Source organism: Pongo abelii, chromosome 2 (genome assembly GCF_028885655.2).
Source record: "Pongo abelii isolate AG06213 chromosome 2, NHGRI_mPonAbe1-v2.0_pri, whole genome shotgun sequence".
In the NCBI taxonomy this organism is placed as follows: Eukaryota; Metazoa; Chordata; class Mammalia; order Primates; family Hominidae; genus Pongo; species Pongo abelii.
This window is the reverse complement of record NC_085928.1, coordinates 112628522-112653922: the sequence shown is the minus strand read 5'-3', so window position 1 is coordinate 112653922 and position 25401 is coordinate 112628522. Positions and strand designations below refer to the sequence as shown.

Here is a 25401-nt window from a genome sequence, read left to right as displayed (position 1 = left end):
GGTGGGAGAGCTGCACAGTAGTCATGCACTGTAGGAGTACTTATTAATGTGCGATTTAACAGCTTTACTGAGGTATAGCTTATATAAAATCAATGCATATATTTAAAGTGTACAATTAGACACATTTGGCATATGTATACACCTGTGAAATCATCACTGCAATCAAGATAACAAAAGCCCTCCAGTGTTTCCTCCATGTCCTTTTGTAATCCCTCTTTCCTACTTCTTTCCTCTCCTCCCCAGAAAGCCATCAATTTACTTTCTGTCATTAGCATGTATTTTCTAAATTTTATGTAGATCATATACTATATTAGATCATACACTATATATTCTTTTTTGTCTGGCTTCTTTCAGCATAATGCATTTGAGATTCATCCATGTTGCTGCATATATCAATAATTTTTTTTTTTTTTTCCCAGACAGAGTCTCACTCTGTCACCCAGGCTGGAGTGCAGTGGCACGATCTCAGCTCACTGCAACCTCTGCCTCCTGGGTTCAAGTGATTCTCCTGCCTCAGCCTGAGTAGCTGGGATTACAGGCGCGCACCATCATGGCCAGCTGATTTTTGTATTTTTAGTAGAGACTGGGTTTCGCCATGTTGGCCCGGGCAGTTTCGAACTCCTGACTTCAAGTGATCTACCCACCTCAGCCTCCCAAAGTGCTGGGATTACAGGTATGAGCCACTGTGCCCAGCCAGTTCATTCCTTCTTATTGCTGAATGGTATTCCATTGTATGGATGTACCAAACATGTAACTCTCACCACTCACTGCCTTACACATAATAAATCATCTAGATGAAGTGGGTGAGGAAGAAAAAGTAACCATGTAGCTTCACATCAGTCCTTGCAGCAGGTCACTTCTACACAGTCTTCCTTTTCCTTTGACCTTTGCTGATCATCTATTACACTGAACCATCTGAAATTGCCAGTGTTTAGCAATTTTTTACCTACAAAAACATTAAACTGTCACCAGCACACTACTCTAAAAGAGAAAGAAAATGATGAAAGAAGAAACCTTGAAATAATCAGAAAGGAAGCAAGAACACAGTAGGCCAAAATATAGGTAAATACAATAGGATTTCTTACTGCTATTAAGTTTTCTAAATTATCGTTGGTAGTTGAGCAAAAATTGTAAAAATGTCTGATTGGGTTCTAAAGACATTTAGAGAATATATTCAAGATAATTATATAAAAATGAGACAGGGTAAAGGGATGAAAAGGAGGGTACGTTTTCTATACTTCACTTGAACTAGTAAAACGGTGACACCAGTAGACTGTGTTATGTATGTATGTATATAATACATACAGCAACCACTAAAAAGAATCCATACAAAGAGATATACTTAAAAGCACTACAGAAAAAGTCCAAATGGAGTGGTAAAAAAAAATGTTCAGTAAACCACAGGAAGGTAATAAAAAGAAAATAGAAATGAAAAACACTGAGAACAAACAGAAAACAAAAATAAAATTACAGACTTAGGATCAAACACATCAATAATTACACTAAATGTAAGTCAATAAATCAATAAATTCATACCAATCCTAAATGTGTATCACTAAAGAACTGCCAAATATGTGAAGCGAAAACTGATAGAACTTGAACGATAAACAGACATCCACAATTACAGTTGTGAACTTCAACACCACCCTCTCATGCACAGAAAGACAAATGCTGCATCATCTTACTCATATGTGAAATCCAAAAAAGTGAAATTTATAGACATGGAAAGTATAACAGTGCTTACCTGAAGCTGGGGGTGGGGTGAGGAATAGGGAAATGTTGATCAAAGGGTACAAAAACCTTCAGTTAGACAGGAGGAACAAGTTTTCAAGATCTATTGCACAGCACGGTGACCACAGTTCATAATAACACGTATTTCACAATTGCTGAAAGAGTAGACTTTATGGCCAGGCAAGGTGGCTCATGCCTGTAACCTTAGCACTTTGGGAGGCCAAGGCAGGCGGATCACGAGGTCAGGAGTTAGAGACCAGCCTGACCAACATGGTGAAACCCCGTCTCTACTAAAAATTAGCTGGGCATGGTGGTGTATGCCTGTAATCCCAGCTACTGAGGAGGCCAAGGCAGGAGAATCACTTGAACCTGGGAGGTGGAGGTTGCAGTGAGCTGAGATCATGCCACTGCACTCCAGCCTGGGCAACAGAGCAAGACTCTGTCTCAAAAAAAAAGAGTACATTTTACATGTTCTCACTACAAAAAATATTAAATATGTGAAGTAATAAATTAACATATATACATATAATATATACATTGTATATAATAATATACAATTATTTGCTAATTAAATTTTTTATTTCTAAATTTAAAAAATGATAAAACTATATAGAAAATGAGCAGACATCAAAAGAATAATAAAGGAATACTATGAACAACTGTATATATATAAATTTCACCACATAGAAAAAATGGACCAACTCCTCAAAAAAAACAAATTATCACAACTCAATATGAAACAGATAATTATTTGCAAATGACATGATTGTCAACATAGAAAGTCCCAAAGAGTCTAAAGAAAAAAATTCCCTAGAACTAGTGAGTTCAGCAAAGTCACAGGATACAATGTTAACATTCAAAATACAACTGTACTCCTATATATTAGCAATAAACACACGGAAACTGAAATTTAAAACACCATTTACAATCTCCCCCAAAAAAACAATGCTCAGGTATAAATCTAACAAAACAGGTACAGGATTTGTATGCTGAAACTACACAATGCTATTTAAAAAAATCAAAGAACACCTAAATAAATGGAGTAATAGACTATGTTCACAGATAGGAGGATTCACCATAGTGGAAAATGTCAAATTCTCCCCATATTAACGGACAGATCTAATCAAATTCCTACCAAAATCCTGAAACAATTCTTTATAGATATCAAAATTATTATAAAATGTATATGGAAAGGCAAAAGAATTAGAACAGCCAAAACAATTTTGAAAAAGGAAGAAAATGTGGGCCAGGCATAGTGACTCAGTCCTGCAATACCAACATTTTGGGAGGCCAATACGGGAGGATGGCTTGAGCTCAGGTGTTTGAGACCAACCTGGGCAACAACGCGAGACCCTGTCTCTACAAAAATAATTTTTAAAAAAGAGTTAGCCAGGCATGGTGGTGCACGCTTAGAGTCCTAGCTACTCAAGAGACTAAGGTGGGAGGACTGCTTGAGCCCCGAAGTTCAAGGTTGCAGTGAGCTATGATCAAGCTACTGTACTGCAGCCTGGGCAACAGAGTGAAACCCCCATATAAAAAAGGAAAAAAGAAAAAAATGGTTGCAATTATTCTACCTGGTTTCAAGATTTACACAGCTACAGTAATGAAAACTGTTTGGAAATTGATATAGTTTGGATATTCATCCCCTCCAAATCTCATGTTGAAATCTGATCCCCAGTGTTGGATGTGGGGCCTTGTGGGAGGTATTTGTATGATGGGGCAGATCCCTCATGAACGGCTTAATGCTATTCTTGTGGAATTGAGTGAGTTCTCACTCTTAGTTCTCAGGAGATCCGGCTGTTAAAAAGAATCTGGTGCCTCCCTCCTCTCTCTTTCCTTCTCTCCGACCATGGGATGTCTACTCCCCTTCACCTTCTGCCATGAGTGGAAACAGCCTGAAGCCCTCACCAGAAGCAGATGCTGGCACCATGCTTCTTCTATAGCCTGCAGAACCGTGAGCCAAATAAATCTCTTTTCTTTATAAATTATCCTGCCTCAGGTATTCCTTTACAACAAAGCAAAACAGGCTAACACAGGCATTACTGGTGGGATAGGCACATAGATCAACGGAACCAAACAGAATTCAGAAATAGCTCCACACAAGAATAGCCAAGAGATTTTTGACAAACGTGCAAAGGCAGTCCAATGGAGAAAAGTCAACTTTTTCAATAAATAGTGCTGAAGCAATCAGGCATCCATAGGAAAGCAAAAAGTGAACCTTGACCTAAGTCTGGTACTTGACACACAAAATTAACTCAAAATGGATCACAGACTTAAATGTAAAACTATAAACCTTCTAGAAGAAAATATAGGATAACATCTTCAGGATCTAGTACGAGATTAAAAAGTACACTTAACACCAAAAGCAGAGACACTGTACCAAAGAGAATATGCAGCCACCAAATAAGCATATAAAAAGATGTTCAACATCATTGGCAACTAGGGAAATATAAATTAAAACCAAAATAAGATATCACTACACACTCATCATCAGAATGGTAAAAATAAAAAATAGTGACAACACCAAAAGCTGCCAAGGATGATGAGAAACAGAATCACTCATACTGTGTCCGGAATTGGTGGGTTCTTGGTCTCACTGACTTCAAGAATCAAGCCGCGGACCCTCGCAGTGAGTGTTACAGTTCTTAAAGGCGGCGTGTCGGGAGTTTGTTCCTTCCGATGTTCGGATGTGTTTGGAGTTTCCTCCTTCTGGTGGTGTTCGTGGTCTCGCTGGCTCAGGAGTGAAGCTGCGGACCTTCGCGGTGAGTGTTACAGCTCTTAAGGTGGCGCGTCTGGAGTTGTTCATTCCTCCCGGTGGGTTCCTGGTCTCCCTGGCTTCAGGAGTTAAGCTGCAGACCTTCACAGTGTTACAGCTCATAAAGGCGGTGTGGACCCAAAGAGTGAGCAGCAGCAAGATTTATTGCAAAGAGCAAAAGGACAATGCTTCCACAGTGTGGAAGGGGACCCCAGTGGGTTGCCACTGCTGGCTCGGGCAGCCTGCTTTTCTCCTCTTATCTGGCCCCACCCACATCCTGCTGATTGATAGAGCCGAGTGGTCTGTTTTGGTGCTGATTGGTGCGTTTACAATCCCTGAGCTAGACACAAAGGTTCTCCACCTCCCCACTAGATTAGCTAGATACAGTGTCTACACAAAGGTTCTCCAAGTCCCCACCAGAGTAGCTAGATACAGAGTGTCAATTGGCGCATTCACAAACCCTGAGCTAGACACAGGGTGCTGACTGGTGTGTTTACAAACCTTGAGCTAGATACACAGTGCCGATTGTACATTTACAACCCCTTAGCTAGACATAAAGGTTCTCCAAGTCCCCACCAGAGTAGCTAGATACAGAGTGTCCATTGGTGCATTCACAAACCCTGAGCTAGACACAGGGTGCTGATTGGTGTATTTACAATCCCTTAGCTAGACATAAAGGTTCTGCAAGTCCCCACCAGACTCAGGAGCCCCGCTGGCTTCACCCAGTGGATCCCGCACAGGGGCCGCAGGTGGAGCTGCCTGCCAATCCCGTGCCCTGTGCCCACACTCCTCAGCCCTTGGGTGGTTGATGGGACTGGGCGCCATGGAGCAGGGGGCGGCGCTCGTCGGGGAGGCTCGGGCTACACAAGAGCCCGCGGAGAGGAGGCGGAGGCTCAGGCATGGCGGGCTGCAGGTCCCGAGCCCTGCCCCGCGGGAAGGCAGCTAAGGCCCAGCGAGAAATCGAGCGCAGCGCCTGTGGGCCGGCACTGCTGAGGGACCCAGCACACCCTCCGCAGCCGCTGGCCCGGGTGCTAAGCTTCTCATTGCCCCGGGCCGGCAGGGCAGCTGGCCGCTCCGAGTGCAGGGCCCGCCAAGCCCACGCCCACCTGGAACTCCAGCTGGCCCGCAAGCGCCCGCGCAGCCCCGGTTGCCGCTGGCGCCTCTCCCTCCACATCTCCCTGCAAGCTAAGGGAGTCGGCTCCAGCCTTGGCCAGCCCAGAAAGGGGCTCCCACAGTGCAGCAGCAGGCTGAAGGGCTCCTCAAGTGCCGCCAAAGTGGGAGCCCAGACAGAGGAGACGCCAAGAGCGAGCGAGGGCTGTGAGGGCTGCCAGCAAGCTGTCACCTCTCAATACGTTGCTGATGAGAATGTAAAACACTACAGTCACTCGGAAAACTTTGGAGATTTTACTTAAAAAAAAAAAACAAAACAAAAAAAACAAACAAAAAAAAACAGCAACTAAATATGCAATTACCACAGGACCCAGCAATTGCACTCCTGAGCATTTATCCAAGAGAAAGGAAGGTTTTTGTCCACACAAACATCTGTAAATGGATGTTTATAGCAGTTTTATTTGTAATTGTCAAAACTGGAAATGACCCAGATATCTTTTTTTTTTTTTTTTTTTTGAGACGGAGTCTCGCCCTGTTGCCCAGGCTGGAGTGCAGTGGCGCGATCTCGGCTCACTGCAAGCTCCACCTCCCGGGTTCATGCCATTCTCCTGCCTCAGCCTCCCGAGTAGCTGGGACTACAGGCACCCACCACCATGCCCGGCTAATTTTTTGTATTTTTAGTAGAGATGGGGTTTCACCGTGTTAGCCAGGATGGTCTCGATCTCCTGACCTCGTGATCCACCCGTCTCGGCCCCCAAAGTGCTGGGATTACAGGCGTGAGCCACCACACCCGGCCGACCCAGATATCTTTCAATGGGTAAGTGGTTAAATAAACTGTGATTCAATCATACCACAGAATACTTGACAGCAATAAAAATGAACAAACAACTGATACATCCAACAACCTAGATGAATTTCCAGAAAATTATGCCAAATGAAAAAAGCCAACCACCAACCACAAAAGGTTACAAACCATATGACTATTTATACAACATTCTCAAAATGACAAAAATATATAAATGGAAACAGATTGGCTTCGGGGGTGGAGGGCAGCACACGCAGTAGGGTAAGAGGATAGGGTCATAAAAAGGAAATATGAGAGATCCTTGCAGTGATGAAACTCTTCTTTTCCTTAACTGTTTCAATGTCAATATTCTGGTTGTAAAATTGTATTATACTTTTTTAAGACATTACCATTGGGGAAAACTGGATGAAGTATACACAGGATCTCTATATTATTTCTTACAGAGATAAACTATTATTATTCTATATTATTTCTAATATAGTTTTGATATTTGTCCCCTCCAAATCTCATGTTGAAATTTGATCCCCAATGTTGGATCACAACTGGGCGTGAATCCACAATTATCTCAAAACAAAAAGTTTAATTTAAAAAACTGTCAACCTCATATTAAATTCAAAACCCAGATCTGGCTTTCTGCTTCACAAAGTTAGTGGCAGGGATTTACAGCATTTCTCCATTTTATAATCCACTAGTATTTTGTGTCAGCAAGCGTCACTGGAAATTTAAAACATTTTAATGCTACGGACCCTTAAAGTGATAAAACTGTCTGGATTGCCTCCAGCATAATAGAAATTGCTTTGGAACTCAATGTCTTGTAAATAGACACACATCATATAATTTATTCCAGTAATGCCACAGCAACCTCACATTTCACTTGCAAAAGTTAACTTTGGATAGCATTAAAAAGTACTCAACAGATAATGGTTCTCCTCAATGTTATTTGTATAGATTTTCCATTTGTTGTATTACAAATTTAAAGAAATAATAATAAAAAGAAAAATATAAGAATAAGGAACAAATATAACACATAAAAGACAAATACCAAGGGTAAAAAATGTATCTGTTGACCTAGGTACAATGGCAGTTGAGAATGCCAATACTAAATGAATAAGGTAAAATAGATTTAGTTCTTCAAACTCAGAAATCCAAGGAATATGTGGATATTGTTATTATGCATGTTTTCCTCTAGTCTTTAAAAATCCTCCTGGCCTTCTAACATTGAAATTACTGTTAAAAATCCTAACATTGAGGCCAGGCACAGTGGCTCACACCTGTAATCCCAACACTTTGGGCAGCCGAGGCGGGCAGATTGCCTGAGGTCAGGAGTTCAAAACCAGCCTGGCCAACATGGTGAGACCCTGTCTCTACTAAAAATACAAAAAATCGCCAGGCATGGTGACACACACCTGTAGTCCCAGCTACTGGGGAGGCTGAGACAGGAGGATCACTTGAGCCTGGGAGGGAGAGGTTGCAGCAAGCCAAGATCACGCCACTGCACTCCAGCCTGGGCAACAGAGCGAGACTCTCTCTCTCAAAAAAAAAAAAAAAACTTACCATTGAAACTAAAAGATAAAAATAGGATATTCAAGTATCATGCTATTGTTGTGTGCATTTTTTGAAAACCATACATGAAGGAAAATGAGTTTTTTGGTCTTATTTCTAATATCATTATGCTTTGAGGCATATCTATACCATCAATGGTTCTATTAACCTAACAGAAAGTATTCTCGGGCAACCACAGGCATGACTGGTTGGCTGAATACTGCAAATAGTAATTTAAGACTGTACTGCCATTTTCCAAACTACTTCTTTGAAATCAAAATCTATTTTATAACAAGTATGACTGGGTGGAGCCAGGCCTTTTTGGCTTTGTCTGAAGTCATCTGAGATATGAAAAGGTCAAATGTGCTTCAATCTCATATGCCCTGGACTGTGTCTCTTAAGAAAAATACAGGAAGATGATGAATTAGGAAGCTGATTCTAATAAATGTGGAAGTTCTGCAGTTATACAACTAATATTCTAATACTTGAAAAGACATAATTTGCTTGCTCTTGACTCTCAAAATATAGTTCTTAAACTTCCATGTTAGTGGATATACAATTAACAGTTACAAAAAGAAACTGAATTAAGCTCCTGACTCAGAAAATATCAGGCATTTCCTATTATGGTCAGTGTTTTACTAGACCAAAGGGACGTTTTAAAACCCTACTTAACTACTCCCAATGGGAGATATAGTAGTAATTACACCAACAACACAACTTTTAAAATAATTCGGTATTCTTCCCTAACCCCTGAAATAAGAGGCATTCCACAATCCCAAATGAAGAGGGAATTCTATTTGATACCACTTTGCCCTTTGTTCTAAGTGGTTTCTTAGAACACTACTACTTTCAATGACCCAAACAGAGCTAGGGCACATAAAATAAGAACACTGTAAACCTCATAATCCCCACTCCTTTTTTAATCCATGTTCTATTTTATTTGTATTAAATCTTAGATTCCTTTGGATGCTGTATATTTGATTAAGCCTTTGCAAGTAAAATCACATCTGTCTACTTGAAACTTCAAACTCTTGGTTTCACAGGTGTTGGTTAAAAAAGAAAATGGACATACTGAACAGATAAGGGAAGGCCGATAATGCCAGGGGAGACAGATAATGAAACTGAAGAGAATAAAATTCTGTTCTGTAATTAATAACTCTGAAAATGTCCTTGCAAGGTTATCTATAAGAAGATCTCTTTGGTGACATCTGCACCAAAATCAAAGTTTTAACATTATCTCTAATTCTCTGCATGTTAATTGGCTAAATGCATTCAAATTGGCATCTGTAGTTGGCATCTAACTCCTAAAGCTTAATCAAGGAGAAGCAAGGACTGCTATCTTGTCACTTCCCTGTTGAGGCCTAAATGTAAACAAACAGCCTGTAACTGGTAGATTCCTTCTCTTAAAGATAATGAACTGTCAGGAAAAGCAAGTAAAATGCATAAGCAGATTTCTCATACAGTCTTTCACAGTCATTTAAAAAGTTTGGAGATACTAGGTACACAAACTTTACAAACTTCCTGGATTTTTTTAATTAGATGTCAACAAATGTCAACTACAAAAGAAATCTGCCATTTTTTGGTCACCAGTCATCCAGCCCCTCTTCTTAACACCAGTCAACTTCCTTTTGAGGAAATACCTTTCCTGCACTGTGCCTGGTCTGTAGAATGGCAAATCAGACATTCTGCCCTTCAAATACAAAACCTGAAAGGGTCCCTGGCTCTCCTCAGAAACACCTTTCCTCCTACACTCTGGGTACAGTCAAGGGCAGAGCCACAACCTAAGTTGCAGCCAGCAAGGCTCTTGCTCAGGAATCTGAACCTGGACATAGAGTGAAGGAACAGGTGACGTTCACTTTTTCCTTCTAGCAGTATCCCCTGCTAGATACTGGACTGTCTTGGAGTCAGTCCAGGTCCAGAAACCCTCAGGAGCTGCCAGGTCCAGCTGCCAGGAATAGCAGACTATTCCAATCTTCTCTTGGAGCCTTTGACCTTGCTCATTTTCTTCTAATAAATACCCTTTATGCCTAAGTTAGGCAGAATCAACCTTAAAAAGTAATAGATAGTGCTGTCCAGTTTCCTGCCCTTCCTTGACACAAAAACATTTCCCAGCCCCCTTAGAGTCAGGTAGGGCCATGTGACTAGTTCTGGCCAATTAACTGAAAGTGGAAATGATGTATGTATTCCTATGTGCAATTTTCCATACTCTCTTCCTCCGCCTCAGGAAACTGTAAGGCACTATGCTGGATAGAAATGCCACATAAGATGAAAGCAGCCTGGAGTGCTGAGGTCAGCTGCCCACAAGAGCCACCTAGGCCTGCAGCAACCCTCTGAGATTTTGATGGTTTTTGTTACCATAACATAAGCTAGCCTATCCTGACTGAGAGATAACCCTAATCATTCAATTCAAAAACATCACTCTAGCTAGAGGTAGTCATGAACGAGTTGTACTACTTTAAAAGAATTGCTAATAAAACAGTAAACTATTGCACCCATATCTTAGGGTAGAGGAGCATTTGTATAACAGCTGAGATCTGTACCAACATTTATGTCATGAATCTGACACCAGGGTTGCAAAGCACCAACCACCAGAGAAGCAGCACATGAACCATAGACTGTATACAACATTCTGGAAAAGGCAACACCATGAAGACGGTAAAAAGGTCAATGGCTGCCAGGGGTTAGGGGAAAGGAAAAATAAAAAATAGGCAGAGCACAGGGGCTTTGTAGGGTAGTGAAAATACTCTGTATTATACTGTAATGGTAGCTAGACGTTTTCATACATTCTTCTCAACCCAAAGAAATGTATAACACCAAGAGCAAAGCACAATGTAAACTACAGACTTTGGGTGACAATAATGTGTCAATGTAGGTTTATCGACTAGAACAAATGAACCACTTTGGTGCAGGATGTTAACAGGGAAGGCTGTACATGTGTGAGGGCAGGGATATATGAGATGTCTTTGTGCCTTTCTCTCAATTTTGATGTAAACCTAAAACTACTATTTTTTTAAAGAATTTTTATTATTATACTTTAAGTTCTAGGGTACATGTGCACAACGTGCAGGGGTTTGTTACATATGTATACATGTGACATGTTGGTGTGCTGCACCCAGTAACTCATCATTTACATTACGTATATCTCCTAATGCTATCCCTTCCCCTCCCTGCACCCCACAACAGGCCCTGGTGTGTGATATTCCCCTTCCTGTGCCCAAGTGTTCTCACTGTTCAATTCCCACCTATGAGTGAGAACATGCGGTGTTTGGTTTTTTGTCCTTGTCATAATTTGCTGAGAATGATGGTTTCCAGCTTCATCCATGTCCCTGCAAAGGACATGAACTCATCACTTTTTATGGCTGCATAGTATTCCATGGTGTATATGTACCACATTTTCTTAATCCAGTCTATCATTGTTGGACATTTGGGTTGGTTCCAAGTCTTTGCTATTGTGAATAGTGCCACAATAAACATAAGTGTGCATGTGTCTTTATAGCAGCATGATTTATAATCCTTTGGCTATATACCCAGTAATGGGATGGCTGGGTCAAATGGTATTTCTAGTTCTAGATCCCTGAGGAATCGCCACACTGACTTCCACAATGGTTGAACTAGTTTACAGTCCCACCAACAGTGTAAAAGTGTTCCTATTTCTCCACATCCTCTCCAGCACCTGTTGTTTCCTGACTTTTTAATGATTGCCATTCTAACTGGTGTGAGATGGTATCTCATTCTGGTTTTGATTTGCATTTCTCTGATGGCCAGTGAAGATGAGCATTTTTTCATGTGTGTTTTGGCTGCATAAATGTCTTCTTCTGAGAAGAGTCTGTTCATATCCTTTGCCCACTTTTTGATGGGGTTGTTTGTTTTTTTCTTGTAAATTAGTTTGAGTTCATTGTAGATTCTGGATATTAGCCCTTTGTCAGATAAGTAGGTTGCAAAAATTTTCTCCCATTCTGTAGGTTGCCTTTTCACTCTGATGGTAGTTTCTTTTGCTGTGCAGAAGCTCTTTAGTTTAATTAGATCCCATTTGTCAATTTTGGCTTTTGTTGCCATTGCTTTTGGTGTTTTAGACATGAAGTCCTTGCCCATGCCTATGTCCTGAATGTTATTGCCTAAGTTTTCTTCTAGGGTTTTTATGGTTTTAGGTCTAACATGTCTTTAATCCATCTTGAATTAATTTTTGTATAAGGTTTTCTAGATATACAATCATGTCATCTGCAAACAGGGACAATTTGACTTCCTCTTTTCCTAATTGAATACCCTTTATTTCTTTCTCCTGCCCTGGCCAGAATTTCCAACACTATGTTGAATAGGAGTGGTGAGAGAGGGCATCCCTGTCTTGTGCCAGTTTTCAAAGGGAATGCTTCCAGTTTTTGTCCATTCAGTATGATACTGGCTGTGGGTTTGTCATAGATAGCTCTTATTATTTTGAGATACGTCTCATCAATACCTAATTTATTGAGAGTTTTTAGCAGGAAGGGCTGTTGAATTTTGTCAAAGGGCTTTTCTGCATCTATTGAGATAATCCTGTGATTTTTGTCTTTGGTTCTGTTTATATGCTGGATTACGGGGATTGATTTGCATATGTTGAACCAGCCTTGCATCCCAGGGATGAAGCCCACTTGATCATGGTGGATAAGCTTTTGGATGTGCTGCTGGATTCAGTTTGCCAGTATTTTATTGAGGATTTTTGCATCGATGTTCATCAGGGATATTGGTCTAAAATTCTCTTTTTTTGTTGTGTCTCTGCCAGGGTTTGGTATCAGGATGATGCTGGCCTCATAAAATGAGTTAGGGAGGATTCCCTCTTTTTCTATTGATTGGAATACTTTCAGAAGGAATGGTACCAGCTCCTCCTTGTACCTCTGGTAGAATTCGGCTGAAACCAAGGAGAACAAAGACACAACATACCAGAATCTCTGGGACACATTCAAAGCAGTGTGTAGAGGGAAATTTATAGCACTAAATGCCCACAAGAGAAAGCAGGAAAGATCTAAAATTGACACCCTAACATCACAATTAAAAGAACTAGAGAAGCAAGAGCAAACACATTCAAAAGCTAGCAGAAGGCAAAAAATATCTAAGATCAGAGCAGAACTGAAGGAGATAGAGACACAAAAAACCCTTCAAAAAAATCAATGAATCCAGGAGCTGGTTTTTTGAAAAGATCAACAAAATTGGCAGACTGCTAGCAAGACTAATAAAGAAGAAAAGAGAGAAGAATCAAATAGACGCAATAAAAAATGATAAAGGGGATATCACTACCAATCCCACAGAAATACAAACTACCATCAGAGAATACTATAAACACCTCTACGCAAATAAACTAGAAAATCTAGAAGAAACGGATAAATTCCTCGACACAATACACCCTCCCAAGACTAAACCAGGAAGAAGTTGAATCTCTGAATAGACCAATAACAGGCTCTGAAATTGAGGCAATAATTAATAGCTTACCAACCAAAAAAAGTCCAGGACCAGATGGATTCACAGCCGAAAACTACTCTTTAAAAAAATTTGTTTTCATTTTAAAAAGTATACTGATCAATCTTGCCATGCAGACTAAGTCAAGAAATTAGGTATCGAATTGCAATAAATCTGTAATAAATCTATAGTTCAAAACTAATTACTCAATTAAAATTACTTTTTCCATTTCTGGTGAATAGCAGACAAAATCTTCTGAATATTACTCCTACTGAAAGGAACAAAAAATGCTGGATAAAATATCTTTATAAAATGCATACCTAAATTTGCAAGAAATTAAGAAAACCTCAAAGACCAAAAATAGAAAAGAAGAAAACTGAAGAAAAGGGGAAACAGAGAAAACAGGACAACAGAGAGATAGAGAAAGAACAACAGAGAACAAATAGAGACAACAGAGAGAATCAGGATACTTTAACCCCAGGTGGGTGGGGGGAGATGTGCTAAACTCTTGGTGACCTTGAAATGACTTTTTGAAATGGAACAAGAGACAACCCTCAGCGCCTGCCCATAGTGTAGTACCAAATAGGAGACCATTAATATTAAGTTGGCAACTCAAGGATATATGAATAAGAAATGAACCAGGCCTTGCAACAGAGGCTGGCAAGAAATGTTGAGACCTTGATACTAAACGAAGCAGTGGTGAAAAAAATCTCCCCTGAGAATCAAACCAAGTCTCAAAAGCAGTTCTGCAGCTCACACTCACAATGCCTCAGCTGGGAGAGCAGAGATTCAAACACCTGGGAGTCTGCTAGGCTGAACAACTGAAACACGGCCTCTAATGAAGTCAAAATGCTATAATTTCCCCAGCATACTCTGGAGCAGTGGTTCTCAAGTTTTAGTGTGCATCAGAATCACTGAAGAGTCTGTAAAAACATAGATTGCAAAACCCCTTCCTCAGAGTTTCTCATTTAGTAGATCTGGGGTAAGGCCTGAGAATTTGCATTTCTAACAGGTTGCCAATTAATGCTCATGCTGTTGGTCTAGGAGCACACTTTTGAGAACCACTACTGTGGTACTCAATATTGCCTGCACATTAGAATCACTCATGTAGTTTTAAAGACTAGAGACACTTCCATCCACCCCCCGAGATATGGATTAAATGATATGGGGTACAGCCTGGGCATAAGAACTTATTTAAATGTTAAAATAGAGAGCATAAGACTGACAGAACAGACTCCTCATGGCAATAAGATGCTAAATCATAAACAAGACCTAAGGCCATGCTAGGCAAGGGTTAGATCACGCACCCTACACTTAAAGAATAAACTATGTTCTAACTGCCACAGGATTTTTTGTTTTTCTCTAGCAGCTAAATAAGCACTGGCCTCAAGACAGGCACTACTGAAACAACTGCAGCCCACTGACAGCCAGATGCTGACTAACTGAAAACCTCCCCTATTCACAAGCCAAAACAACAGTTTTGATTCGACGAGAGACTGATTTCAGTAACTTTCTCCTGATAAGAGATCATGGACCATGGACTGGTTCTGGCCGGTTTATAGAGGCTGTGTATTGAGTGCCTTCCCACCTTCTGCTTCACCTAGGGCCTAATTGTAATGCACTTAAATGTTAAGTCTCCACCCCAAACTGAACATGGGCTGCATGTAACATGCATGTTTACTTTCTACACATGCATGTGACCCCTTTCATGAATATTCACAGCTTATCCTCTAATCATTAAACATGTATACTTAGCTAACTCATTTGGCATAAATTCCTGTTCCATTCTTCCCTCCCTCGAAGTGCCTGCTTTCAGTTTCTGCCAGAGGCCACACTCCCCAGCCTGTCAAGATAGCCAACCTGCAGGCTGCATAAGAAATCAACCTTTCCTCTTCAAATTCAGGAGCCTCGGGATTCTTCAGTTAACACCAACATGCCATCAATGTTGAGAACCACTGCCAGAGAGGACAGAATCTAAAAGCTCTGGAAATTGAAAAGGCTGGAATGACTCAACAAAGTACAGCCTGCTCAGCCACCCCTTAAACCGTCCCTCTTACATGACCCTGGGAGACCATCTTAATGAAGGGAGCACCAGCATCTTTGAAGAGCTCTAAGGTGGCTATCCTTATAGGCCAGAGATGACAGTGAGAAATACTAACAATGGAATTTGGTTCTCTGATCACAGTGGAAATCGTGAGATCTGGGATTAGTAAAGGCCAGTAGCAGCCCTTATCTGCACAGACAAGGTGGGCACAACTGCCACAGTGAGTCAAAGGGCAATGTGGTGATCAGAATATTCTGACCCACAAGAATCAATGGTAAATTGACCATCAGGTGTCTGTCTCCTAAGTTGATGCTTGACATTTAATAAGAAAATTTCTAGATTTACTGAGCAGAAACCTAAGTCAAGTCCCATAAAGAAATCACAGCTTCTTACCCAGATCCCAGATCTAACCTGCTTCATAGACCTAGAGCTCCCCAACTAACCTAGAGAGAGGTTCCTTGAGACCCCTGCAAAGTGGCCATAGTTCCCAAACATTTTCCTTCCCCAGGGAGTCTTCAGCATTTATCATGTGACTGAGCACTGGAGAAATGGAATTACCCAGACCCTTTCAAGTGCCACCATAGTCCAATACTCAAGTTAAGAACTTATCTAGATCAGGTGCTACATGGAGTCTTAGCCCAAATCCATCTCACATCTGTTCAGTGGGCCTATAGATCCATCCTTGGTTTAAAAAAAAACAAAAAAAACTATCGGGATCACAAGAGATAACAATCCATACGTCATCTCAGAGATGTATCACAGAATCAGCCTCTGAATTCCCCCTTTTAATCTACCCATCAAGCAACTGCATGGCAGTGGCTAAAAGAGGAAGGTGCAAAAAGACTGGCAGTCAGCAGAGGCCTCCCCATTCTGAAACCTACCTATGATAACAGTAACAGTGCTCTGTGTCTTCTTACCAATATAAGGTACCTTGACCACGACTCTTAGCAACTATACTGGAAAGAGCATACCCGTTTTCTAATCTCACAGCTGCCCTCTGGAAACCACAAACAAAACCTGATGAATATGGAAGGAGAAACCATTCCAGGCAGAGAAAACCAAGCCAGAGGCATATAATCCAGGTACTGCCACACTGTTGTGGCAGGTCCCCACTTCTGTATCTAATGTAAGCATCTACTGCAGTGTGGATGATACATACATTTATCAAGGGTTATATGACACACATTTTGAAACAGAACCACAACTATACCTCCTATATGAATGTTTTCTTAAGAAGCCAAGTTACTATTGCCCTGTAATTAAAATTGGGTCTTTTAGATGCTGTAATAATTTAAAAGTTATGGCATAGAGAACTCTAATATTACAATTTTGAGCTTGCTAAATATAACTAGTATTATTTACTTGTTACTATACTATTAAAAGTCATATCTTCAACACTCCTCAAATAGTAGAAATACAAAGGAAGCTCACTTTAAATTGCATTTTTCTGCTTTGGGGATCAGCTCTGATTAGTTGTGTTTTATGCAATTCTTTCCATCTCTAATTCTGTTTCCATGTTTCTTTCATCTAGTAGAAAATTAAATGTGATGCTTTGCTAGGTTCCCAAGGATTACTAACTTACACTACATTCAAATATGTTAGTCTCATACCTGCTGCCCTAAAAAATACAGCAAAGGTACATTCATGGCCTAGGTGAAACGAGCACCAAAATTAGTCATAGCAGCAAATATAGAAGCTAAAAATTGTTCTATGAGATGTCAGATAAGAAATTAAATGAATTCCATCATTTTAAGAAATTAGAAAGCATGTCTTTAAAGAATTATTTGATGTGAGATGTTTAATTTGTATGCAAAAGTGATTCAAATATGGCAGTTCTCCAAATGATATGTACTTCAGCATCACAGCTTAAGAAACAAATCCAGAATGTTTCACTTCATTCTACACAAAAATGTGATTATTATTCAACTCTTGCTTTATCATTTTCAACAAATTTGCCTCTCCTACTGTCCAAAAAGTAACAAAAAAAGAAGTCTATTTAGCTGTGAGATACAAGGGTAAATTCACTGAAATTAATAATGTGAAGGATTTAAATGATATGTCTAAGCTTGGGACTACAAAGAAGCAAGAAATAATCACACACTGTGTCTGATGTAAAATATGGCATCCTATGGCCCCTCAAAATATACAGTGTACAAAACAACTGAGAAAACTACACCAAAGCAGGAATGGGATACAAAGTACTCCATGAGGACACATTAATAAAAAAAAAAATAAACAAATACGTAAGCTCAACTTCAGTTTCAAATCCAACAGGATAGTTTTTCCAGAAAAGCATCAAAGAGTTCAAGACCAGACTCAGCAACATGGTGAAACCCCATTTCTACAAAAAATACAAAAATTAGCCAGGCATGGTGGTGCACCCCTGTGGTCCCAGCTACTTGGGAGGCTATGGTGGGTATAATGCTTTGAGCCAGAAGGGAGGCAGAAGTTGCAGTGAGCCCAGACTGCCCAACTGCACCCCAGCCTGGGTGACAAAGTGAGACCTTGTATAAAACAAAACAAAACAAAAGACTAAGCCAATTAGTCTTCTAATTGCTTCTCTTCACTTCTCACAGCTTTTCTTCCTTGGCTTTCCTATTAGACTGGATAAACTAGGTCCTGGGTAAAAGACTCAGAAACACAGGGCTTTGTGCAAGAGGGTTTGTAAGTGGCCACTCTCTCCCTCCAAAGAGATCCAACCCCTCTCTTGACTGAAACTCAGCTATCTTCTGGAGAACAGCATAAACTAGGCTGACTAACTTCTTTCACCACGAATTCTCCAGCGCAGACCTGGTTTCTGTAGAGCCCTATTCTCTTTCCCTAGAGGGCCAGCTTTCCCCGTCTCTGAGATGACACTTCATATCTCCTCCTCTACTCAAATCCCTTGGGTACTCATTATTCTCTTTCTAATGAATGATATTTCCAATGTATTGCTGAATTCAGTTTGCTAGTATTTTGTTGAGGATTTCTGCATCAATATTCATCAGAGATACTAGCCCATAGTTTTCTTTTTTTGCTATGTCTTTGTCAGATTTTGGTATCTGGGTAATACTGGCCTTGTAGAGTAATTCTGGAAGTACTCTCTCCTCGTTTTATTTTATTTATGATTTTTTTTTTTTTGAGTAGTTTGAGTAGGATTGGTATTAGTTGGTTCTGCTTTAAATGTTTGGTAGAATTCAGCAGTGAAGCCATCAGGTCCCTGGCTTTTCTTTACTGGGAGACTTTTATTATGACTTTGATCTCATAATTTGTTATTAGTCTGTTCAGGTTTTGGATTTCTTCATGGTTCAATCTTCGTAGATTGTATGTATCTAGGAATTTGTCCACTTCTTTTAGATTTTCCAATTTATTGGCATATAGTTGACATAGTAGTCACTAACGACCCTTTAAATTTCTGCAGTATTAGTTGTAATGTGTCCTTTTTCATTTCTGATTTTATTTATTTGGATCTTCTGGTTTTCTTAATCTGGCTAAAGGTCTGTCATTTTGTTTTAACTCTTCAGAAAAACTACTTTTTGTTTCATTGATCTTTCATATTGTTTCTCCATTTCAATTTCATTTATTTCTGCTCTGATCTTTATTATTTCTTTTCTTTTAATTTTAGATTTGGGTTTCCCTTGCTTTTCTAATTCTTTAAGATGCATTGTTAGATTGTTCATTTGAAGTTTTTCCTCTTTTTGACGTAGGCGCTTATAGCTATAAAATTACCTCTGAGTACTGCTTTTACTGTATCCCATAGGGTGTGTTTTTTTTGTTTGTTTGTTAGTTTTTTGGCAGAATCTCACTTTGTCACCCAGGCCAGAGTGCGGTGGTGTGATCTTGGCTTACTGCAAGCCTCCACCACCCAGGTTCAAGAAATTCTTGTGCCTCAGCCTCCCAGGTAGCTGGAATTACAGGCGCCTGCCATCATGCCTGGCTAATTTTTGTATTTTTAGTAGGGATGGGGTTTCACCATGTTGGCAAGGCCGGTCTTGAACTCCTGTCCTCAAGTGATCCGCCTGCCTCGGCCTCCCAGAGTGCTGGAATTACAGGCATGAGCCACCATGTCCAGCCTCCCAAAGGTTTTGGTATGCTGTATTTACATTATCATTTGTTTCCAGAAATTTTTCAATTTTTTTTTTTTTTTTTTGAAACCAGGCTGGAGTGCAGTGACATGATCTCAGCTCACTGCAACCTCCACTTCCTGCACTCAAGCAATCCTCCCACCTCAGCCTCCCAAGTAACAGGAATTACAGGCACATGCCACCATGCTTGGCTAATTTTTTTGTGGTTTTTTTTTTTTTTTGTAGAGACAAGGTTTCACCATGCTGCCTAGGATGGTCTGGAACTCCTGGCCTCAGGTGATCTGCCTACCTCGGTCTCCCAAAGTGTCAGGATTATAGGCATGAGCCACAGTTCCTGGCCCAAATTCTTTTTTCCCCCCCATAGAAAGCAGAAAAATAATTTATTCCAAAAGACAGCAGAAATAATAAATTCATCCTGAAAATACAGTAAGGTGTAATTCTGTTGAGACAGCTCTTCCCTCTGAAAATGCTCTCCTACTGACTGCCTCACTGGAGTATTACTTGTCTTGCAGCAGTTTCTAAACACTTCATTGGTTCCCATGTGAGAAGGCAGGAGCCATCTTCAAATGCACAGATTCCAAGGAGTAACATATCTCTCAGAAGAAGACACCTTCTATCTCAGAAGAGTACATAATCATTTTGTGGAGTCAGCACAGTTCAGTTTAAGTAGGGACATAATTCATTAAAGTGTAAAAAAGTGAAGGAAAAAACACTACATTGTAGAATAAGACATTTAAATATGGTGCTGATGTTTAAGGCAACTGGTGACCAAAATGGGCAAGTCAAGAAAGGTAGTCTGGTTTGGAGGTGATTTTGCATCTAGAAGGCATTCTCTCCTCGTGACCTCAAAGACTGAGCACTGTAGAGTACATCTTCTTCCTCAAGGCCAATGATGCTTCAGATACCAGACGGCTTCATTTTTCAACTGTGGTCCAAAGAGAGGGTTGAGTTGGGCCAGAATTGAAATCAGCCAAAAGAGATAGCAGAAAACTGGACAGGTCACCAATATGGTAATGCTAACTCCCCAGTAAGGACCCTTAAGGATAAACCAAGGCACCAAGAAGCCAACGAAGCCCCAGAACATGCTCATCACAGTGAGAGGCACCATGAGGCCATGATATGCCACGGTCACTGCCTGAGCTGCCAGCCTCTGCCCCATCACCTCACTTCCCAAATTCCTTCTTTTTTGTTTGTTTGTTTTTTAGACAGAGTCTCACTCTTTCACTCAGGCTGGAGTGCAGTGGCGCAATCTCAGCTCACTGCAACCTCCACCTCCCAGGTTCAAGCAATTCTCCTGCCTCGGCCTCCCCAGTAGCTAGGATTACAGGTGCACACCAACATGCCTGGCTAATTTTTGTTTTTTTGTTTTGTTTTGTTTTTTTTAGTAGAGACAGGGTTTCACCATGTTGGTCAGGCTGCTCTCAAACTCCTGACCTTGCGATCCACCCAACTTGGCATCCCAAAGTGCTGGGATTACAGGCATGAGCCACCACATCTGGCCCCCAAATTCCTTCTTAATTTCTTCACTGACCCACTATTCAGGAGCATATTGTTTACTTTCCACGTATTTGTAAAGTTTCCAAAATTCTTATTAATTTCTAGTTTTACTCCATAGTGGTCAGAAAAGAGGCTTGATATTATTTCAATTTTTTGAATGTTTTAAGACTTGTTTTGTGATCTAAAATGTGGTCTAACCTTGAGAATAACTCATGTCTGAGAAAAAGAATGCGCATTCTGCACCTCTTGGATGAAATGTTCTGTAAATATTAGATCCTTTTTGTCTATAGTACAGATTAAGTCTGATGCTTCTTTGTTGATTTTCTGTCTGGGAGATCCATCCAATGCTGAAAATGGGGTTTGAAGTCTCCAGCCATTATTGTATCAAGGCCTCTCACTTTAGGTCTAATAATATTCCCTTTATATATCTAGGTGCTCCAGTGTTGGGTACATATATATTTTACATTGTTGTATCACCTTGCTGAACTAACCCCTTTATCATTATGTAGTGACCTTCTTTGGCTCTTCTTACAGATTTTGTCTTGAAATCTATTTTATCTAATGTAAATATAACTACTCCCGCTCTTTTCTGGTTTCCACTGGCATGGAACATTTTTTTCCATCCCTTTATTTTCAGCCTGTGTGTGTCTATATAGGTGAAGTGTGTTTCTTGTAGGCAACAATCAATGGGTCTTGTTTTTTCATCCAGCCAGTCTCTGTCTTTTGACGGGAGAGTTTAGTCCATTTACATTCAATGTTATAATTGGTAAGTAAGGACTTACTCCTGCCATTTTGTTATTTGTTTTCTGGTTGTTTTGTGATCTTCTCTTCCTTCTTTCTTTCCTGTCCTCCACTAGTGAAGGTGATTTTCTCTAGGGATATGATTTCGTTTCCTGCTTTTTATTTTTTTTGTATCCACTGTGTGTTTTTGTTTTGTTTTGTTTTTGTTTTTTGGCTTGAGGTTACCATGAGGCTTGCAAATATTATCTTATAACCCATTATTTTAACCTGATAACAACTTAACTCTGTTTACATAAACCAACAAACAAGGAAAAAGAAAACTAATAAAAACTCTATGCCTTAATTTCAGGCCCCTGCTTTTAAACTTTTTGCTGTTTCTATTTAGATCTCATTGCACTGACCATCTTGAAAAATTGATGTAGTTATTACTTTTGATTGGCTCATATTTTAGTCTTTCTACTTACAATAGAAGTAGTTTACATACCACAATTACAGTGTTACAATATTCTCTGTTTTTCTGTGTACTTACAATTACCAGTGAGCTTTCTACCTTCAGACGATTATTTCTCATTACTGTCCTTTTCTTTCTGACTGAAGTATTCCCTTTAGCATATCTTGTAGGACAGGTCTGGTATTAATGAAATCCCTCAGGTTTTGTTTGTCTGGGAAAGTCTTTATTTCTCCTTCACATTTGAAGGATATTTTCACCAGATATACTCTTCTAGGATAAAAGTTATTTTCCTTCAGTACTTTAAATATGACATGTCATTCTCTCCTGGCCTTTAAGGTTTACACTGAAAACTGTGCTGCCAGATGTACTGGAGCTCCATTTTATGTTATTTCTTTTTTTTCTCTTGCTGCTTGTAGGATCCTTTTTTATCCTTGACCTTTAGGAGTTTGATTATTAAATGCTTTGAGGTTGTCTTCTCTGGATTAAATCTGCTTGGTGTTCTATAACCTTCTTGTACTTGGACACTGACATTTTTCTCTAGGTTCAGGAAATTCTCTATTATCCTTTTGAATAAACTTTTTACCTCTATCTTTCTCTACCTCCTCTTTAAGGCCAATAACATTTAGACTTTCTCTTTTGAGGCTATTTTCTAGATCTTGTAGGCATGCTTCTTGTTTTTTCTTTTTTGAGACAGGGTCTCACTCTGTCACCCAGGCTGGAGTGCAGTGGCATGATCTCAGCTCACTGCAACCTCCACCTCCAGGGCTCAAGCGATCCTCCTACCTCAGCTTCCAGAGTACAGGCTCACACTAACACACCCAGCTAATTTTTGTATTTTTTTGTAGAGACGGGGTTTCACCATGTTGCCCAGGCTGGTCTCAAACTCCTGAGCTCAAGCAATCCAGCCTCAGCCTCCCTAAGAGCTAGGATTACAAGCATGATACTGCGCCCAGCCTGTGTATTTTCAATTAGCCAGTTTTCAAGCTCACTAACTCTCTCTTCTGCTTAATAAATTCTGCTAGTAAAGGACTCTGATATATTTTTCAGTGTGCCAACTGTATTTTTCAGCTTCAGAATTTCTGCTTGATTCTTTTTAATTATTTCAATCTCTTAGTTAAATTTATCTGATAGAATTCTAAATTCCTTCTCCGTGTTACCTTGAATTTCTTTGAGTTTCCTCAACATAGCTATTTTGAATTCTCTCTCTGAAAGGTCACCTATCTCTGTTTCTCCAGGATTGGTCCCTCGTGCCTTATTTATAAAGTTCATTGGTGAGGTCATGTTTTCCTGGATGTTGTTGATGTTAGCAGATATTCTTCAGTGTCTGGGCATTGAAGGGTTAGGTATTTATTATAGTCTTCACTGCCTGGGCTTATTTGTAACCATCCTTCTTGGGAAGGCTTTTCAGATATTTGAAAGGACTTGGGTATTGTGATCTAGGCTGTATCTGCTTTAGGGGGCACCCCATGCCCAGTAACACTATGGTTCTTGCAGACTGAGACATGTACTGCCTTGATGGTCTTAGATGAGATCTGGAAGAATTCTCTAGATCACCAGGCAGACACTCATTCCCTTCCGTTACTTTCTCCCAAACATACAGAGTCAGTCAGTCAGTCAGTCTCTCTGTCTCTCTCTCTTTCTCTCTCTCTCCCTCCTTCTCTCTGTTCTGAGCCACCTAAAGACCTAAAGCTTGGGGTGGAGTGACACAAGCACCTCTGTGGCTACTACCACTATGACAGCACTGGGACAGACGTGAGAAGTGCTAGGTCTTACCCAAGGCCTGCTATAACCACTCCCTAGCTACTGCTTATGTTCGCTCAAGGCCCTGGGGCTGTACAATCAGCAGGTGGCAAAGCCAGCCAGGCCTGTCCTTCCCTTCAGGGCAGCAAGGTCCCGCAAGTCCCAGGTGGGTCCAGAAGTGCCATCCAGGAGTCAGGGACTAGAGTCAAAAACCTTAGAAGTCTACCTGGTGTTCTAATGTAGTGCAGCGAAACTGGTACTGAAACTACACAATGCAGTCCCTCCCTTCCTCCTTCCTCTTTCCAAACGGAGAGGATCCTCACCTATAGCCACGACCAGGCCATGAGGAATACTGCCAGACTACCACTGATGTTCCCTTAAGGCCCAAGGTCTCTTAAGTCAGCTTGTCATAAATGTTGCCTGACCTGGGCCTCACCCTTCAGGACAGTGGGCTCCCCCTCTGGCCCAGGAGGTCCAGAAATGCCATCGAAGAGTCAAGTCCTGAAATCGGGGATCCCAAGAGCCCTTTTGGTGCTCCACCCTCTTTGGCCATGCTGGTACCTAAGGTGCAAGACAAAGTCTCCTTTACTTTTCCCTCTGCTTTTCTCAAGCAGGAGGAGTTTTGCCCCATACACCACAACTAGTTATGTGGTAAGTCTCACCTGAAGCCAGCAAGTCTTAGAGACTCACCAAGGCCCTCGAAATGTAATATGGGGGTATCACTGCTGGTTATTCAGGGCCCAAAGGCTCTTCGGTTCACAGGTAATGAATGCTGACAGGACTGGGTCCTTTCCCTCAAGACAACAGGTTCCCTTCTGGCCCAGGGTGTTCTAGAAATACCGTCTGGGAGCCAGGGCCTGAAACAGGGGCCTCATGACTTTAACTGGTGCCCTATCTTGCTGTGGCTGGGCTGGTATCCTAGGTGCAAGACAAAGTCCTCCCCACTCTTCCCACTTCTCTCCTCAAGCAGAAGGAAGGGGTCTTTTTTTGGAGCCTCGAGCTATGCAGCCTGGGGTCGGGGGAAGAATGAAGCCAGCACTCCCCAGCTGATCCAGCTGACATCTCAGTATGTCACGTGCCCCCTCAGTCCACTGTCTCTGGGCCTAATTCAGCACTAGGACTCACAAGTTGCAGTCTTTATGGCCTAGACTGCCTTGCAACATTACTTGTACACAAAGAGTGCTGCAGCGCTCAGTGGTATGATTTGCAGGAACTCAAGCTCCCACCACTGGGATGAGTGACTCCCCTTTGGCTAGGGCTGAATTACATGCTCTCTCCATGGGCAGGCATCAGCTGAGTTTGGTCTTGGTTTCCTTTCTGCTCTAACAGGACACCACTGAGTTCAGTGCCTCACAGTTGCTATGTTCTCCCTCCCCCAGTGCCCAGAGATGTTCTCCACACCAGGCTGCTGCTAGGGCGGGGATCGGGGAGTGGTGTTGGCAATTCAGAACTGTTTTGTTTTTTTGTTTGTTTTTGGTGCCTCTTTCAGCGATA

At 40.9% G+C, this 25401-nt stretch overlaps 2 protein-coding genes across 17 annotated transcripts in view; both read right to left on the bottom strand.

The window, feature by feature from the left end:
• Positions 1-25401, bottom strand: part of ULK4 (unc-51 like kinase 4) — a 727378-nt gene that overhangs the window by 601069 nt on the left and 100908 nt on the right.
• LOC112132594 (V-type proton ATPase subunit e 1-like) lies at positions 20230-20733 on the bottom strand. Its single transcript, XM_054552246.1, has one exon. It carries the CDS (start codon positions 20635-20637, stop codon positions 20359-20361), a length of 279 nt encoding a protein of 92 aa, XP_054408221.1. The 5' UTR covers positions 20638-20733; the 3' UTR covers positions 20230-20358.